Source organism: Brachyhypopomus gauderio, chromosome 4 (genome assembly GCF_052324685.1).
Source record: "Brachyhypopomus gauderio isolate BG-103 chromosome 4, BGAUD_0.2, whole genome shotgun sequence".
In the NCBI taxonomy this organism is placed as follows: Eukaryota; Metazoa; Chordata; class Actinopteri; order Gymnotiformes; family Hypopomidae; genus Brachyhypopomus; species Brachyhypopomus gauderio.
The window spans coordinates 19,651,465-19,671,323 of NC_135214.1; the positions used below are offsets into that span (position 1 = coordinate 19,651,465).

At 41.0% G+C, this 19,859-nt stretch overlaps 2 protein-coding genes across 8 annotated transcripts in view; both read right to left on the bottom strand.

Moving 5' to 3' along the window:
* b3galt1b (UDP-Gal:betaGlcNAc beta 1,3-galactosyltransferase, polypeptide 1b) overlaps positions 1-9,335 on the bottom strand; it is a 72,596-nt gene extending 63,261 nt beyond the window's left edge. The window contains exons 1-3 of one of the 6 annotated variants that reach the window (XM_077001216.1): positions 9,233-9,326; positions 4,864-5,132; positions 4,502-4,540 (exon numbers count right to left, since the gene is read on the bottom strand). The gene's annotated coding sequence lies outside the window, so the exon portion shown is untranslated. Of the gene's footprint in view, positions 1-4,501; positions 4,541-4,863; positions 5,133-8,377; positions 8,457-9,232 lie in introns of those variants that run through there. The other 5 variants (XM_077001213.1, XM_077001215.1, XM_077001219.1 and 2 more) reach the window with 5 other exon arrangements.
* Positions 9,336-18,617: 9,282 nt separating this feature from the next.
* Positions 18,618-19,859, bottom strand: part of xirp2b (xin actin binding repeat containing 2b) — a 39,228-nt gene continuing 37,986 nt past the window's right edge. For both annotated transcript variants that reach the window (XM_077002953.1, XM_077002954.1), the window contains exons 8-9: positions 19,101-19,231; positions 18,618-18,757 (exon numbers count right to left, since the gene is read on the bottom strand). In XM_077002953.1, the coding sequence (XP_076859068.1) occupies positions 19,140-19,231 (92 nt within the window). In that variant the 3' untranslated portion in view covers positions 18,618-18,757; positions 19,101-19,139. The remainder of the gene's footprint in view (positions 18,758-19,100; positions 19,232-19,859) is intronic.

Here is a 19,859-nt window from a genome sequence, read left to right on the forward strand (position 1 = left end):
TGCCTGAAAGGAGTGAAATGAAAGAGTGAAAGAACGCTCCACTTGCAGAAACAAAACACGTGACATTCTATCAGGGCCAAAACAAACAAACAAACAAACAAACAAACACGCACTGCAGCAGAATACCTGCAAACGACTTGCCCTGCCGTGCGGTTTAATCCAGGAAACGCAGCGTTCGCTACACGTTCTTGGAGGAACAGCCGTAATCCGAGGCAACCAGACAAAATGCACCAGTCCTCAGATTTACATGCATGTCACTGCAATCCACAGCTAAAGCCAGCACCTGCTGTCTGATGCAGAGCGTATTTTTCCACCCTCTCTGGGGGAGCAGGACCGAATTCGCTCGTTCACTAAATAAATAAATAAAAGCGCATGAACAGGCAGGAGAAAAAGAGCAGGATGGGTAGCAGCAGGACGGGCCACAGCAGGTGGTGGCCCCAGCTCCTACGGACAACAGAGCAATACCTGGCTGAGACAGCCATTCAGCTGATCCGAAATGTAATAGCAAACCTGGTCTCTTTACTACAATGGGCCCATGTCATTTAACAGTGCAAAACAAGACTCCCCCCCCCCAAAAAAAAACCATCATGAAATGTATGTATATATATATATATATATATATATATATATATATATATATATATATATATATATATATATATATATATATATATATATATATTCTCTGCTTTTCTTTGTTTACACCTATGACTTTTTCTTTTGTTTTAATTATCCAAAACGTAACACTAGCCTTCACTTCTGGGCCACAGTGATGATTTTCCAGTATCCAGTACTTGTCATTGCTGTGCAGGTTTGCACACGGCTGACTAGTTGAAATTTATTTCCCGTTGTTTCCAAATCATGTATTGCACAACAGGTTTAGTAACGAGAGCGTTAACACACTACCACACACTGGATTTAACACAGCACACGTGGGGTGATGGAGAAACATACAGTATAGTCACATATGTTATTATTATTGTACTGGATTATTGCTGAGATGTAATTGCAAGTTCTTTAAAAGAACGAATCCTACAAATAACCTCCAAGATCCTCCAATATCAATAATGGTTAAAAAATCATGAAACGCACAGAAACACGCAGAACTATACAGTGCATTGAAGGAAAGGAGCCTTATCTGGGTTTTGAGTGCTTAAACAATCACCCTGTGGGAGTGTGTTTAATCCCAGCCGATGCAGCAGGGACGCGGTGGGTTTCCCACCACCAGAACTGCACCGGCTCGGCTGTGCTATTCCAACTCTTTGTGCGTTTGGACAACATGGGATGTACAGCAGGATAAACATGGGAAATGAGAGAATGGAGGTGTTTGAGTGTGAGCTGGCGTGCGAGACGTTGCGGCCTGTCCCGGGGGAAATCAGGCGGCAGGGGTTTTTGTTTTTTTACAGACCCACTTAAACCATCAGCGAAAGTACAAGAACACTGAAGTGGAGCTCAATGGACGTTCATGCCTCATCTTCACATTACTGACGAGCAACAGGACAGACGTGAAGCGTTGCCCTTTCTGAATTTCCTGAACGTCTTACGAGAGAAGCGGCTCGTGGACAACAGAGTTAAAGACAGAACGGGATTTTAGCCAAACCACAACTCATAGCTAGTTATTGCTCCCCAGATGGGCTTAATTTGATGACTGTATTTTGAGATAAGTGCTAACTTTCTCTTGAGGACACAGTAGACGATAGCGACGCAATTGGTACAACAAACAAATATTTAAACTGTCATCCAAAATAGGCACTTATCGACTAAAACTTGACTGGACTAAAAACAGTTTACCATGATGTTTTACATAGGAAATGTAAAGTTGGAGCTGGTGCAGCCAGCCAACACAAGAAATGTGAAGTTTCTCACTTCTCACAAAACACAGCATAAAACATATTAGTTGCATTTCCTGAAATTCATTGCAGCATAGTTATAAATATAATAAGAATAATTATTAGTATTAGTGATATATTGTTGTTATGTTCAATTATATAACCAAAACCCTTTAAAATCATGGGGTAATGGATCATTCACTACTATATCCATTAGCCCATGATGAGCCAATAGTATGTCTCTTATCCCATGATTATCTAATACCATGTCCATTACCCCATGATGAGCTAATACTATGTCTATTACCCAGTGATGAGGCAAAGACTATGTGTATTTCCCCAGGAAATAGAAAGCCTTCTCTTGTGGGAGCTAGACTGCACTGGCTTGAGCATTACTGAACAGCGGTGAGTAATCACATAGCTGACAGCTGTCACCTGTCATAGCCAGACAGACAGACAGACAGACAGACACAACTGAGAGCTGCACATTGATCATTAAAAAAAGGAGGTACCTGAAATTCATTTAGCCGTGGCCTTTGTGCCTGGGTAATGATTTAACTGTATAATCAGTGCATCAATCATGCCACCCCTAAAATTGAACGTACAAAAACTACCCCCTGCCCCCACCAAAAACAACAACAACAACAAAAAAAGCCAGACAGCTAATGGGCTTTATAGAGAGTACTTCTTGGCTCATCAAATACGCTAGCTGTGTGCAGACAGTAAGACTGCACAGCCAAGGGAAGGATACTGATACGCATCAGTGGGATGTATAATAGCAAACCGATTCACACAGATTCAGCCATTTCTGCAGTTCAAGTCTTTGTAGCTGCCATTATAAAAGAACAAAGGCTTCTAATCCAGCACTCGAGGACGCGCAAACACGTTTTTGTCCTAATCTAGCTGCTCACGTGAGCGATCCTGCCAGGTAAGCAAATGGTCTACAGTCCACAGTTCTGCAGTGTGTACAGAGTGAGAATTATGATCTACTAACAACCACATAAACCAAATAGGTACAACGTGTATTAATTTACAAATTAGCCCTCATCATGAATTAGTTGGCAATAACATGCAGCACTACGTCATAAAGCAAGTAACTGGGCAGCTGTTTATCATGGCATTTAACCCCCGAGACCCTAATCCCAGCATATCTGTGGAGTCCAAGTCCAAATGACCACATTACAGTGGGCTGTGCACAAGTACATGCATATTGCATTAGCAATATCCTGCTCCACATAGTCACTCTCAGAAGCATACATAAATATTTGTAAGGCCATACTCTAAAGCAGGAACAAAGACTTAAACTCTTCGGATATGCCCATACATGGAGGATACTGCAGGGTCTGATTTGACAAATTAGAATATTTATGATGACTATTGTGAATATCCTTGTCACATATGATGTCACCTTTCTTTAGCATTAGTCCGTTCCCTTATTGGTCAATACTGGAAATGGACCGTGCTTCCCGTAACAACAGCTCATCAGCATGCAGTCACATGCAAACTAGTTCTTGGGCTGCATTCTCCAGAGTTTTGTGTAATTGCTAATGTCTGCTTAGAACACTCCCTGGCCCATTTCAGAACCTGGCCAGTTATTTATTCCAAGGGCGCGCTGGCTCTCACAGCTAATAAATTGCAGTGCTCAATATCAGAGCAGCGAAGTGTCAGTTATGAAGACTGAACCTGGCACAGAATTTGTTTTCCATCTTTTAAGCAGCCAGCCTCTTGCATCTGCAAGAACATTGATCGCGCCTCCCCCTGTGATGAGACATCGGAGTGCTGGAAACAACCAGTAAGTGAATGAAATCAAACCAGAGCTCTAGAGTGAAGAGAAACCCAGCATGCACGGCTGTAAGGCCACCACGTTGGAAGCCGTCCCTCTGGGTCAGAGGCAAAAGGATTTCATGTACCACATTTGTCTCTCAGCACCGAGCTCAGCAGTAATCCTCCCAGACGTTACATCCCTCAATATGTAAAAAAGGGGAAGCTGTTAAAACCACAAGGATGGCTAGATCTGATGACTTACAGACTCAGTGTGTGTGTGTGTGTGTGTGTGTGTGTGTGTGTGTGTGTGTGTGTGTGTGTGCGTGCGCACACATTTGTGTTAGTACAGAAAGAATTAACATTAAACTGATTGCAATCACATAGCTAAAAACAGTACATCATTCACTGTATGTTTTTTATATGTTGAGTCCATCTACAGCAGCAGGTTTATGTTTATTTGTATCTGCATCAAAAGAATGAATGTTACATTTCCAGAGTGACTTTGCCCATGTTAATACTTGTGATTTATACCCATGAAATTAATGAAAATGAAACGCTGGCAATATGCATGTTGCAGCCTACATCTGATTTAAATTTTAGACTCAGACAATTGGATCAACACTGGATGGCCAAAATGCAGTTATTACTGTTCCTGAAGCACACACACACACACACACACACACACACATTATTAAACACTAACAAAATAATACTGCTGCAGGAAAATATGAAAAGTGGAATGCCAATATGAAAAATGAGTTTAAAGACCCCAGGAGGTCTGTACTACTGTAAGAGCAGCAATAAAACTATTGGACTGTCTGATGTCTACTTAATAACTACAACACCCCAAAATAACCATAAACAATGCCATCCTGACAGGATAAAGTCAGTACTTTGGTGTGATTTACCTGCTATTCGCTTTAGCGCCATTTCGTCTCCACCGCTACCTTCAAAACAAAAGGTGATATTTTAAAACGCAGCATGCAGGAATATCTCACCCATTCTTGTCACTTAAAGAACAAATAAATCACTTGTCACACTTTGCCCGTCAAGCCACTAAATCACTGCTAGCAAAGGGGCCTTTATGTGGCCAGTTGCTTCCACCTGCCACAACACTGAGGTGGAATATCACTTCTGATCAGAGGCAGAGCAGCCCCTCCCCCATCCCATCACCACCACAATGAAACAATACGCTGGCTAGAAGGACCCAGTGTTGTGTTCTTTGTTCCAACCTCTCTCAAGGCTTTCAAAATAAACTCCCTCTGCTTACTTCGATCCTCTCCTCTTCTCTCCTCACCTCTCCTCACCGAGGAAGCCAAAAAGCTCTGCCAAGTACACGCCACACCGTTAACGATATTTAACGGGACGCCCACGCGACTCTGTGGAACGCCGTGCTCTGTCGAGTCTGCAGAATCGCAGACTGTATCTCTGTGGGCTTGTTGGGTGGAACGGTACGATTTCCGCATGGTTTCTGCTCATCCTCCATGGCCGGCTGTGTCCTGGTGCTCCGCGGCTCCAGCAGACGGTAATATGACAGGCCTAGAAGATGGAGACTGTGACTGAGCTGACAGGTAGAGAGGTGTGGCCAACCACATGGGCAGCACTTGGGTCAGGTGTTAAATATTTTACTATTTATAGTACAAAGAAATCTAATTCATATTCACTTTGAAATACATACCAATACTAGTATTCTAACTTAGGAATACTTTTTTAAAAATCTATATTTGGAGGAATAACTCTGATATTCAATCACAACTTATAGGGCATCTTGGCTTGCTCTCCGCCTCTTTCACACTGCTCATTACATAAGATTTGGTTCAGGTAATCACTTAGTCAGTGTGTCTGTGATGGAATTAAACAGACAGTGGAGTGGAATGGATGCCATTACAGGAAGATTACAATTTGCAGTGGTCCCTTACGTTTTTCTGTAAATACATATGTCAGTAATGCAGCGAGGGGCAATGGCTGACTAATGCATTATACAGAATGACCTTAACTTTAATGCCAGAAATTCAGACAAACAAGGAAATGGAAAGGAAAGGAAATGCACATTCTCCAGCCTATAAACAAAATTAATTACTTCCTTAGAAATCTACCAAGCGTCCTTGTGATATTAGTTGGTGTTGATGTTGCATCTAATGCATCTGAGATTCTTGTTCAGGTGGTGTTCAGCAACACTCAAGCACAGGGTGTTACTGGTTCCAATCCCAGCTCAGAACGTTCATTGATGTGCCCCTCAGCGAGGTAGGCACTTAATCTGAATTGCTCCACTGAATATCCATTTACATAAATGGTCTAAAATGTAATCCTTTGCCTTGGATAAGAGCTTTACTTAGTGAGAGCAGATAGAAAAAAAAACACATTATGATTTGAGTGTGGCCCATGCATAGTAACAAGGCTTTCGCACATTCAGATCCACTCTTGATTTCCAGGTAGGAGAGAGAAGTTTGGTGAGAGCTGGAGTAACTTACGTGTTCTGAATTGCTATTGAGATGCCATTACACTACCACTACACCATTCTGAGAATCACATGACCAGGAGACACAGTGCCTTACGATGGCCACACCAGTGGGCCGAGACATCCATCAAAACCTTTCAGTAGAAAGCCCAGTAACGAGATTAACTCTAAAAATGTGCTTTGAATACACCTCGCTGGCTTAAAGGGAATGAAGAAAGTTATATGCCTGAGGCTTGGCCAAAAGACTCTCAATTTATATTATAAAATAGACAGTCAACTGTATTGTCTTCAAATTCAAACTTGTCACTTGTCTTTCTCAAAGAAATCAAGTCTCAAATATACCAACATCTTCTCGAAATCAAATATCCCAACATCCCCTTGAAACACACTTATATTGAATCATAACGAATCAGTGAGAAGTTTCAAGGACCTTCCTTGGTCGCCAGAGGCAACAGCTAAAGCAGCATGCTGGAGTCAGGGCACCTGCTGCCACCTTGGCTTTGTTTGCACATCATTAGGACCAACTTCCAGAAGATGGAAAAGCGATCATTACCTCTCGCCCTCTGTTTAAGACCCTTTTGACTGCTGTGCACATTCCCTCATGAGAACACCATCCAGAAGTGACAACAGTAATATCCCCCAGGTCTGCACAAATTAAGGATGACTGGAAATGTAACGGTAATGAGCAAAATTGAACTCACCGGAAAAAGAGTTCAAACCACAAGAGCCCTTAACAAGGACAAAGTGGCCTCGGTATTTTGCTGTGAAGCTTCATATCCTAAAAGTAGCCACATCGATTCTCTCCCGCTGCAACTCCTACACATTTGAAGTATTAGGATAGCAGAGAATGATTTTACACATAAAGAACGAGAGAACAGGGGAGGCAGATGAACTTCAGCACTGGCTCAGTACGATCAAATACCCGAAAACCATTCCTTGCTCATGCTTGGAATTCATTTCACACGTCAATATTGCCAGCATGCTCTTATTGACCTCATGGTGTGGCATAATGTCACCGCATGTCAATGCAGAAGAATCAATTAGCTTTGGCTTTTATTGAGGCTTTTCCAAGACCAAGCCTTTCTAAATCAATATGTCAAAGTCAAGAAGCAGGACTCAGAACAGTAATTAAAAAATGGGGTCTATCCCCTCCCACCTGTATGCATGTATGTGATAGTATGTGTGCCTGTGTGACTGATAAGCACAGACAGATTGTGCCGTGGCTACAGGGTTTACATTATCATCTACAATTCAAATGGCAATGAAAGAGATAATTACATCTTGGCATAAGATGTGTTGAATTGCATTTTGTATCTCTGAAACAAAACCAGTCCCCTGAGCAATACAGTCTGCTAATATCAAGGTTATAGCGGTACTCTCCAGGACAAGCAGACTTCAAAACCCTCAGGACCTACAAAGAATGCTCCTCTGGTAGTGGCCTTACAAAAACACGTTGAACAACACAGCTGTGTCCTCGCCAAGAAAATGCGTTCCAAGCACCTAGGTCAAAAGAGTGGATCTGTATGCATCAGCATAATTCATAATGGATTTTGAATAATTCCCTGCCAAAGTGATCCCTTGTATCTCATAATGACATAAAAAAAACAATCTCAGTGCTTTGTGAATTGCTTGGGAAATGACACAATAGGCATTTTTGTAAAACACAAACAAACAAACACTTTAAATTGTTACGTGTCAAACACCCATACCCTTCCTCCAACATCAGGCAAGGGCTTGAGGTTTCTCACGTTCCCCACAGAACCGACAGCTGGGAAACTCCAGCCACTACTGTTCAGCTGAAAGTGCAAGTCAATCCAACATGTGGCAACATCTGAGAGATATTAGGTAGCGTCAGAGGGACACGGACATCATCTTCTGGCCAGACAATGGCTGCAAGGGTTTGTTTTTTGGAAATAGAGGATCAGGGAAGACACGCAGTTCACAGGGTCAGAGCACGAAGACAATGATGAGGTTGAGATGGGGCGTGCACCCTCATGTATACACCAACCAAACAACATTCAGGAGCAATCTAGAATATCCTGGCAGTAGAAAAGTCAGAGAGAGGATAAATTAGTTATGGTAAATACATTACTTCAGCCGATAAAACAAAATCTCTCTTTAAAAATTACCACAATGCATTGATCAATAGTTTTTTGGCTTCAATAATCCATATCTGTCTTGGTAAACGACTGATGGCAAAACGAATATGATGGATCAGTTGGGTCAAACGTTGGATCAGTCATACATAAAGCGTTCATGGAATACCAATGATTTCCCACGCCGTTTTACAAGCCACATAAACGCATCGCACACATTTAAAAAGTACCTTTTAGCGGTCAAGTTAATCCGTCGGAAATTATATAATCCTAAACGACTTCGCTATTGTTCGGATGGTTAAATATTTGTCCTTCGGCTCTGAAATCTCAACATCGGTAGCGCCACAGATGTTTTCCGTACTTGCATCCTTAACTGTACATAAAAATGTGGAGACTAGATGATTGTGAAACTAACTGTAGATAAGAATGCTGTGTGATTTTAAGACGACATCCCGAAAGTCTGGTCCGATACCAAATGCAATATAGCTTTATTCCTGTTTATAACGTAATTCTACTCATAACCATTCATGTTTGTAAACGCCCACTGGTTTATAACGCAACATAAATTTCCAGTTTAGCCAGAAAAGAGTTTACAAGTTCAATCAAAAAAAGCTTTTTAGATATTTCAGTAAGACGTGTGTGTGATTGCACCGTAGTTAGATCTTGACTATTTAAGACCTAAAGCAACACTGCTTTCAACGACTTGACGAATCAAACACAAACGTGCGCAAATCTGAACAAATATAAAGTTAATCCACAGAGACCGTGATGTGTACTCAAATCTGCCCGTGATGTCCTGGAGAGCTCCGTTATAACTGCCCTTGTAAACTCCTACTTCAAATGTCAGTAATAAGCCTACACCGGTTTAATTTGCTATAGAGAGCGCCCGACACATCTTTAACAGATTTCACCAGCATCCAGGAGAAAGGCGTTAGACATTATTCGTTTAACGAGAGAACCTCTCCACAGGCATCCAAACGTGTAAAGTCAATGCTGATCTACGTGAACTATTGCGAGACTCAGAGAAGCTGGGCATCGAAACTGACACTTGATCGCAAAATGCTGTTTTGAAACAAATAACTTACCAGGTCATCCACCGCCACATCCCACCGCCTACTCTGCTGCTGATGCTGCTGCGATGTGTATTCCGCTCAGCATCTCGGAGCGACCCAACTGTCCACTCCAGGAACCCTGATAGCGCAGAGCGCAGGTAGCGTGAGTGACAGCACGCTCGTCCAATCAGAGTCTCTTCGCTCGGCGTTTTAGCCTATCAGTCGCTTTAAGACGTTTGCTACTTTGTATAGCAAGGTAGATTGACGTTGTGGAGTAATTCAAGGAAACTTATGGAAAGTAATTATTGTCGAAAGTGTAATTGGACAGACGGGCCGACACGAAAACGAAATAAATCATGCAGTTTTTGTCATGTGCCGTATCATAATGTAAGCCTCCCCTGCATCCACAAGTGTTCAGTTCTGTATTACAGTATTCAAGAGCCACAAAAACATATTTACTCAAAAACGTGCCCAGTTGGGTTAATAGAAGGACCCGTGCGATTATATCCGTCTTTAGTGAATCGTGGCCCAGTTCCGAGGTGGGGTACAGCATCTACACTAAACCAATTAGTAAATACTCAAATGGCTTCCACGTGTTTTCAGCAAGGTAACTCCCCTTAACGACTATCACAATTGTAACTGGTACTTGGGAGGTATCCAGAGCCGGAGTGGCTAATCGGGAGATTCGGGAGGATTCCCGATGGGCCGGCTCATGTCAATCTCTAGTTTGGGCCGATTGGGAGGGAAAAATAATTTTGGGCCGGATTTGGGCATGAAACTCCCGGGCTGAAAAAGTGTCCCACTCCGGCCCTGGAGGTATCTACAACCAACTATGATTCATATATTTGAAGAACGTTTCAATAATTTTGATATAAACTCTGAGTAGATCTAGTTCCAGCTCATCCAGTCGCGGGTGGGATTATAACGACCTATTTTTCGCATCCTCGTTCATTTAACGGAAACATGGCAAGCGGAAATTCTTGGAAATTGTTATATGATTATTTATAGCATTTACGGTCATGCCTATTCCTACATGTAAAATCGTATTTTTAACATTGTTATAAAATATAACAATTTTTAATTGCTATCCTATTTCATGGAATCATAGAATTTAAATTAAATTAACTTACCACACTCTCGCTACCCGAAACCATTTCTGGTTTCACTGTCATTGTGACAAACAATTCTGGCCTGTTTTCTTAAATTCCCCATCTATTTTGTCAAAGGTCTGGAAAGAGTTCAGCAGCTGGGTCAAGCATGTCAGACAAGTGAGAACCATTCGTCCCTATCTGCAATACAGCTCGACAGCCTCATAAAAGATGTGTATTCTGCTCAGCATCTCAGAGCGACCCAACTGTCCACTCCAGGAACCCTGATAGCGCAGCGCGCAGGTAGCGTGAGTGACAGCACGCTCGTCCAATCAAGAGTCTCTTCGCACGACTCAAAGATTGCATTTATGGAGAGTATATAACACAATAAAGATATTTCATATTCTCCTGTGATGGAAGATAACTGAACAGATTCATGGAAACATGATCACAGAGAAGACAATTTTTGTGTGCCTAACACAGAAACTCCAGGAACATCTGTAACACCTGCACTAAGAAAAATGTAAAATAAATGATAATGAAATAAATGTTAATATTACATGAACATTTGTTGAACTATCTGCAGATAAGTGGGATGATTTTCCATCTTTTAGTAACAAATAAGCATTTTTGACTAATGCTGATATGTATATCTGTGATTGTTTCGTGTGGATTACATAAGTATTACTTGTGTAGGTCCTATTTTATTTGAGTCACACTGTGTGTCTAAAAGGTTTACAAGACATGAAAAATCAGTTGCTTTAGTAAAAACATTATCATTGTGTTCATTTTGTGCAATATAGGCCTACTAAGAATATTTAAGAGTCTTTTCACCACAGTAACAGGAAACGTGGGTCAGGATTTTGTTTTGTTTATTTTTAAACAGAGACAGATATTCAGGCCTTGTAAGGGAATTGAACTTGCTAGGACAGGGGTGCTCATTACGTCGATCGCGATCGACCGGTCGATCGCGAAGGAACTGTCGGTCGATCGCGAAGGAATGTGCGTAGATCGCGTCACATAAAATAGTAGTAGATGAATCGCACATCTGCACTGACGGTTGTATTTTGATTGACATTCACGGCAGCCAATCTGCAATCCACTCAACAAATTACGTTCGCCACCCCCCCCCCCCCCGCTCAACATATTATGTTCGCCACCCCCCCCCCCCCCCCCCCCCCCCCCCCGCTCAACAAATTACGTTCGCTGCCACCCCGGTAGATCTTTCTGACTGGGTCATCTTATAAGTAGCTCGCAAGCTGAAAACTGTGGGCACCCCTGTGCTAGGACATAACGCAGACACACAAAAACAAAGCTTTCTATTTGAACCCCTAAGTGACATTTGTTTACAGTTCAGAAAGGGAAAGAGAGGGAAGAGTGAGCGTTTGGCTAAGCCTCTGGGTTCTGGCATGCTTGGCTTGCACGTGTGGACTCACAGCAGGGGTTTCCAAGCACCCTTCTACACCTTCTGTCTCCAGGGTCCCGACTGTGAGTGAAGGGAAAAGAGCTAACAGGCTCTGGATAGAATGAATAATGACACTCACCTTTCCCTTTCCGGAGGGGCAACGAAGTGAAGTTTAGTCTTTGGAGAACAGACATTGTCTTTTTTATGTATATAGTTTCTGACTTGGCTGAAGAAGAGGACTGGGGTCTAAGGTCGACTTTTAAAATGGAAGTGATGCTGTAGTGGTCAGTGGCACAGTGTGCTGGCATTGTTCTCATGACCCTAAGAAGATGTTGGCTCTACAATGTCCATCCTCAGACACTCAAAAGGGACCTTGTTGACACGTTGGGGGATGAAAGGATCAGGATGGAGCTTTTGTGTCAGGTGATATGATGGCTGGGGCATTTTTTTGCACCTGAAAACGCTGACCAACATGGTGAGGTGATGTGTGTGAAGTCTGTTCAGACACCACTGTGGTTGGGCTGTGAGGGTTTGGCAGACCTAACAAAGTCTCTCCCGTCCATTAGAGGAAGAGAGGACACTTCCTCTCCAGTTCCACAGGCTGTGGGACTAGAAATGTCCTTACACATAAAAAAGCAAAGTCCAATATGAAATCTCTTTTAAAGCCCGTATGTATTTGTTTGACAAAATAGATTCAATTTTCAAGGCAAATGTGATATGTTGGGTCGTTCCTCACCAGGCACATTCAACCCCCCTGTGAATGTATGTAAACTCTTTATATTGATCTTGTTACAATCTTGTTACAATCCTGCGTTTTTCTTGTATTTTCTTCAAACGTTTCTCAGATATGTCACACAAATCTCAGATGTAGTAGTACTTGATTCTTGTCATCATTATCAATTAATAATGAATTAAATAATTATTACCAAATGAAAATCATAACAGAAGCTCATGTCTGAATTACATTCAATCCTATATCCAATTTTTATCCCTCAAAATCTTCTCAGATTTGGCACGACATCTAAATGTCAAACATTTACATAGATATATTAGCCTACCTATTAACATTTATTAGCACGGCGTTGCAGATCGCCACCTGGTTCGGTATGCTTAGGCCTGTTCATTCTGTTAATCTGTCAATTATTTTACCAGATTTCTCTGTCTTCACCATTAGGCCGTTACAAACCTGTTCGAATGGAAAGACGTGAAAGATTTTAGTCCATATTGGACAGGATCTCCGCCGACAAACACATAATTACAGCAGGGTAAAATATCTAGTCCGCGTGCGTATATTATACTCACGTGCAAAATATTGTGTTGGCAGTTCACGTGCGGTGAGGCAGGTAAACCCTCCCGCTCCTCCGCTGGCCACCATGGTGGGGTGTACTGTAGCTTATCTCTAACAAGCCTATGTCCCGGGCAAACGAGCAGCAAATGCTAAACGTTAGTCACAGGTGACGAGACAAGACTTGTAAGTAGTTTTGAGCTGATTAAATAGGTGGAATAATCTTCGCTTCTGCTAGGTTGAAGCAAAATACAGCAGTCACAGCGCTCCTTTGCAGGCAAGGTATGTAAGACCCTAGATCATGGGTTTGAGGTCTCAGAGAGAATGCCTGCTGATAAAATAAAATGTAACGTTCACTTTTGTGAGTCTTTCTTGATAAGTCTATCACTAGAATGAAATATGCTCAAGTGGTAGCTGAGCTTCAACTTGAGCTGAAGAAAAGTTCACACATGCAATATTAATATTTACTTTGTGGATCCTGTTTCTCATATATTGCTCCAAAAAAGATCAATTGTCTCTTGTAAATCTTGAACGGATTTCATTGCTAACAATGATCTAGACATAGAAGAGGCTGAACTATGATCTGCTCTACCACTTAAGTCAGTCTTAATAAATCCCAGATGATCCTCAACCTAGTGTCATCCGAACGAAAAGATGGAATGAGGAATGCATTTTCCCTGTGGGCACAGAGGCAGGAGACCAGGAGGCGATATCTTTAATAGAGCGGATGGCCAGGTAAGAGTGACTGTGCCCCCCGAATACACCAGGGCCCTAAACACAGGCCCATCCAGTGACATCAGGTTCTCCTCATTATTCCAGCTGTGAATAATGAAGAGACTCCGCCACCCTGCCATGATCAGATCCAAAATGTGCAAGCTAAAATCTATTGATGGCTAGCACACTTGTGATGTGAATGGCTTTCCTGGTATTCTAGTTTTTGTCTTTGAGGACATATGCCTTTGCTTTTTGACTCTTCCTAATGCTGGAAGGCCGAGCATAGATGACACCCATGTATGATTTGTAATAGACCCAAATTGCCAGGAGGCTTAGTAATAGGATAGAGAGGTATGTGAATTGATAGGTGGAAGGCTTAATGTTTAATTTAAAAAGGACTTCAAGAATTCTGGAATTCAATAATACATGTTTTATTCAACAATACATTTACTGATTGGCTTTGATAGATTCAAGGCCAATCAGTCCTGAGATTTAATGGTTTAAACTAGTCTTAGCTCCTTGCTTAAGACCTTAACCTGACATTTTCTCAGGGTAATGCTGTACTATACATAAGTAACTGATACAGCAAAACATTTACATCAAAATAGAGAGAAGGAAAATGTTAATTGGCACTAGCATTCATTGTTTATCCAACCCACTTTGTATTGCTATTACAGGTAAAATACACAATATGGCCAAAAGTACACGGATGCCCTTTATAATTATTTTCAGGTGTTTCAGCATGTATAATGAAGCACATAGCCATGCAAACTCCACATACAAACACTGACAGTAGAATGGGCCATACTGAAGAACTCAGTGACTTTAAATTTGGGGCTTAAGTTTACTAAGCTGTTTTATTATCATTCAGTAATTCAGTGTACAGTTGAATGAAGAATGAAAAGTTATCTACTCAGACTCAGTAGTCTGCGTCATATAATATATGGCTATACAATATTACAATATATATATATATATATATATATTAGTGCTGTCAATTCCAGGCGCCGCGATTAAAAGTCCTCACCAGGATTTTGCTCAGGCTTCCTGGATTGTGTTGATTCCACTTATTTTACCTGGATTGCTAATTTAAAAATCTAGCAAGCTTGAGCAAAATCCTGGTGAGGACTTTTAATCGCGGCACCTGTAATTGACAGCACTAATATATATATATATATATGATATATATATATGTCTAGTGTTGACTAGACAGATGGTGTGTGGCTAAAAACAGTTTCTGAATCTGCTGTTGCCTGTTTAAATGTTCCAGTGTCTCCTCCCTGAAGGGGACAGGGTGAACAGCCCATGAACAGGGTCAGGGGAAGTCCTTCGTCATGCTCCTGGCCTTCATCTGACACCTCTTGATGTAGGTGTCCCATACGTTTGGGAGACAGGTATCTGATTCACTGGGCACTTTACTGCTTAAGAGCTTTTCTGTCCATTGTGGTGCAGGTGCCGTACCGCGCTACAATGCAGCAGCGGTCATAGGATGCCACCTTTGTCACAAGTGAAATTCTGCCTTGAGATATATGCTCTGGTCAACTGTAAGTGTTATTACTGTGAAATAGAAGTCACTGATGGTTCAGTCATGAAGGGGTAGACCAAGGCAAACTCGCAGAGCTGCACTGGCAAGTGCTGAAGTGAGCATCATGTAAAAATCACAAATCCTCTGTTGCATCACTTACTACAGAGTCCCAAAGTGCCTGTAGAAGTCGCACAGGAACTTCGAGAGGCTTCGAGAGTCTCATAAACTGGGTAGCCTACGATAACTTCACAGCTAGAGTGATACTACGCATGCTGCCTCTGGACTCTGCGTGTTCCCTACAGTGGTGAATCATGCACCTGTGTCTGGCAGGTTGATGGACGAATCTGGCTTTGGTAAACTCCAGGAGAACACTACCCACCAGAATGTATAGTGCCAACAGCAAAGTTTGGTGGTGGGAGAATAGTGATCTGGGGCTATTTTTCAGGGTGTCTGGCAGGTTGATGGATGAATCTGGCTTTGGTAGATGTCAGGAGAATACAACTCACCAGAATGTATAGTGCCAACAGCAAAGTTTGGTGGTGGGAGAATAGTGATCTGGGGCTATTTTTCAGGGTTTGGTTTAGGCCCCTTAGTTCCAGTGACAGGTAATGCTACAGCATGCAGAGACATTTAAAGTTATTGTGTTTTAGCAGTTTGGGGAAGGTTTCAGATTCCTTTCAATCTCTTGTTCCTGTACGAACTATAAATGTGCTGTTTAATGATTTTGTTGAGTTTCACTTTAAAAAGTAAATCTAACCCAATCATGAACTTGTAGGAGGGTTTTATGTTTTCACTTGAATGGTCTTGTATTTTATAGCATTTTATTGAATCTCAAAATCTAGGTTTTAGCATTGCCTCTTGTTTCTGGCAGTCTCTCAGCTTAAGGGTATTTTTGGACTTATTTGTACTAGCTATGGATGCCTTTCTGAGTAGACAGCTGAAGCTCTTGTGTAAGACATACTGAACAAGAACATCTGCTAAATGCCACAAATGTAAATGAGTGAACTTTGCAGAGCCTTGGCCCAAACCCCACTGAACACCTTCAGGATGAATTGGAACACTGATTACAAGACAAGCCTTCCAGTCCAGGATCGGCTCCTTTTAACTCACTGGGTAGAAATAGCCACTGACCCAGTCCAGACCTTGAGGAAAGCCTCCCTAGAAGAGTGGCGCCATAAAGGAAATAGGAGATGCCATATTTATACCCCTGATTTTGGATTTTGGAGTGTCAACAAGCTCAAATAGGTGTGGTGGTCAGGTGTCTGCATACGTTTGGCTACACACTATAACTTTTGGTTACATATTCATACTTTTGGCCGTATGGCCGACCAGCACTGAAAAGGTTTGTACGTAGGTATGCCAAGGCAATGATGAAACTACAGAAGACAATGTTTACACAGTGTTTTGCTACTGGATAATACTAAATGAACAAGGACCAATTGGAATGTGAGCAGCTTTCTAATCACACTGATTTTGTTAGGATTTTATGACCTTTTCTGGAATGTCTACACCAAGAGGAGGGTTGAGGACTATCACATTTCCTGTGAGATGCGATGCCAGCCAAACTAGGTACACTCATAGCGAGCATTGAACATTACTGGTGACCTCACAGCCACACATGATTGCCCAGAATTGCACTGAAAGATTGAGAGACAAGGAGACAAGGCCATCCTGTACAGCCAGAGAGCAGGATTAATTGTGTTGTTATGAAGTCTGGGACACCAGAGGTTGTGGCACATCTGAAATCTGAACTAGTGATCTACTAAAATATCTTTTCACATAATAAAGGTACAATTTTCCTATTTTGTTCATTTTACCTTGTATTTCCAAAACAAATACCAGGAAGAATAATACAGTCTGTGGGCTGTGTGCTCAGAGACCTTTACCAGATAATGCTAATTGTGGGACTCGGAAATTTGCTCAGACAAGTGTTACTGAAAGGTTATTGACTGAAATGGAAGTAATGCATTTTCATCAACACAATGTAAAGAATGTTTTGGGAATTAACATAGACACTGGGTGTAAGAGCTGTTTATTGTTCTTGGATCAATAAGCAAGATGTGTCATTGAACCAGCCTGACCTGAATCAGTGATCAGAAACTCTCTTGTACAAATCGTAGAAGACTACTCTAAAAAAATATGTCCATTGCAAAATATTTTCTTTTTAGAGTAGGACACAAATGCCCAAAACAAACAAGAGAAATACCAAATTAGATATGACATTGTACATACACATAGAATGTATCAGTTGAATCTTTATCTACACTGCACACCAGGTGCTTCCAAAGGCAATAGTAAAAATGATCAATTGAAGAAAGATCCAGGATATAATAATCATATAAAGAATACAAAAATATAGAGAGGAAACTTGCAAAAGTTAAACTGGAAGTTAAACTATAATTATTGTGCTTTTTTGAGGACATAAAAAAAATGTACCAAGAAAATATACTAAGGTTTGTACCAGGGAATACAGTGAGCAGTGTAGCACAATTCTCATAAGGGATCGAAGCGTTTATACTTTAACTCTCTGAATCAGCAGGGTATACTGGAGTACTCTACACAAGCCCTTAAACAGACCTTTAAATATGGCATATGGCATATAAAGTATGGCAGCTTGTTGAAATTGCCATCAAATGTAATTATTCTGTAAGGTTTCAGTTGAGCATACAAATCGTTTAAAATGTTCACAATTTTTGAAATTGAATTTTAATAGAGTAAATTCTGGATTGAGATGTTTTCACTTGCTGTCTCCATCCTATATACAAGAGTCTTTGATATGATCTCACATCTTACTACGTTGCATTTCTTTCACACCTTTCTCAGCACAGATGCCCTCAGCATGTGAAGGGGCCATCTTCTGCCATCTTCTGCCATCTTTTCCTACACTTCTTGTCCATTTCTTTCGGTTTCCTTCCATGTCCACATCCACTGCCTTTCTTATATTACATCACATCATCTCCACAGTGAGGCTTATTGCAATTTTTCTTTCCTGAATAGGAGGTGTTCTCCTATTCTCCAGCCCACTACAATCTCTCAGGTCATCCTGACATCCCCATAGGTTTCTACATATTTGAGATGTCTCCCTGTCCCAGGCACTTGGTTTTAATTATGAAGTGTGGTCCTGTTAGTAGCTTTTCCTTACTGATATCTTTGAGACTTTGAAGATTCACTCTTTGGTGGCCAAACTGGTTTTCCTAATTGTACGTCCTGGTCTGTGGTAAAGGGGGGTTTGGGGGAGTACGTTTGTGGGGGCCACACCACATCAATTTTGTTTCGTTTTTGCGATGTTTGATCAAGTTTGTTATCCAATTGAGTTGCTTCTTTTTCAAGCATGTCTGATATTGAACTCACACTGCTTTGTGAAAGCGAGTGTCTCCAGTTGAGGCCTTCACTGCTGGCAGTCCTTATGTGTCTTGCACTCAGTAATTCCTTCTGAGATCCTTGTCCAAATACTTCATCAAAATATCCTTTAGATTTGAAGAGTTGTTTATAATGGGGTGGGCAGTATAAATGTCCGTGGAGAGAGACATAGTTTCCAAGGCTGTTGGACACATAGCTTGATTATTATAAAGACAGGCCAGCATATTCACAAATGTTCACAACTAATCATTTGGAATACAGTAATTGCAGCAAAATATCTGTGTAGTTCCACACAATGCACAGTGTAAATTCTCACTGTGTTTGGGGCCTTCAGGACTACTGATAACTGTACATTCTGAAAGAACTGGGTGACATATTACAATTAATTTTTAATGTATGTTGCATTATGTAAATCGAAATCATATTGAAAGGCAGTACTAATTCATCCTTAATAATGAATTACTACTAGAACAGTTCATGAGATATGTTTTAGTCTGTGTGATGCAAATATAAACGTGACATACTTTAACTTATTTTTGCAGTATTCACAGGAGAAACATGCTTTATGGAACTTCTTTTTGTCCGCTATCAGGCCTTCCATGGGGTACACTCTCTTCCGACACACTGTACACAGCTCCGACTTTGGAACTCGAATCTGACGAGAGAGAGACAGAAATGAAATCTTATGTAATCCAGTTTACTTTCTGTTGTGTTCTTTGCCAGAAAGCAATTTTACAAAGTCAAGACATGCAATGATAAATAAGATTCGGCTAAAGCAATGTAAGGTTATTATGAAAATGAAATATTCACGACAATGTTCATGCATTTTATTGAACACATTTTGAATTTATGTCTGGACAGAATAAACATTCTCACAATATTCAGAGCTGCATGTAGGACAAACGTGTATATCCAAAATCTCAGATATAAATGAACCCAGTCCATTATGAAATTTCATATGTAAATACATTTTGACATTAATGGTTATATAATACTGGTAAATTAAATATTTCCATTTTACAAGTAATCTCCTTACATGCTTAATTTACCTGTTAGTAGTACATCACCACTATAACACATCATGCAAACATAACACAATTTAAAAAATACCTTTTTTAATAGATGTTATTTAACATGTACACTGAAACTTATTTCACATGCACAGTGTTCTTGACAATTTGGCAGAAAAAGAATAACACTTTTCCCCACTTTGTAGTCACACTAGGAGACCAGGGAAGAAGTACTAAGAAAATACTCTTTTCTCCACAGCTACAGGATATTAA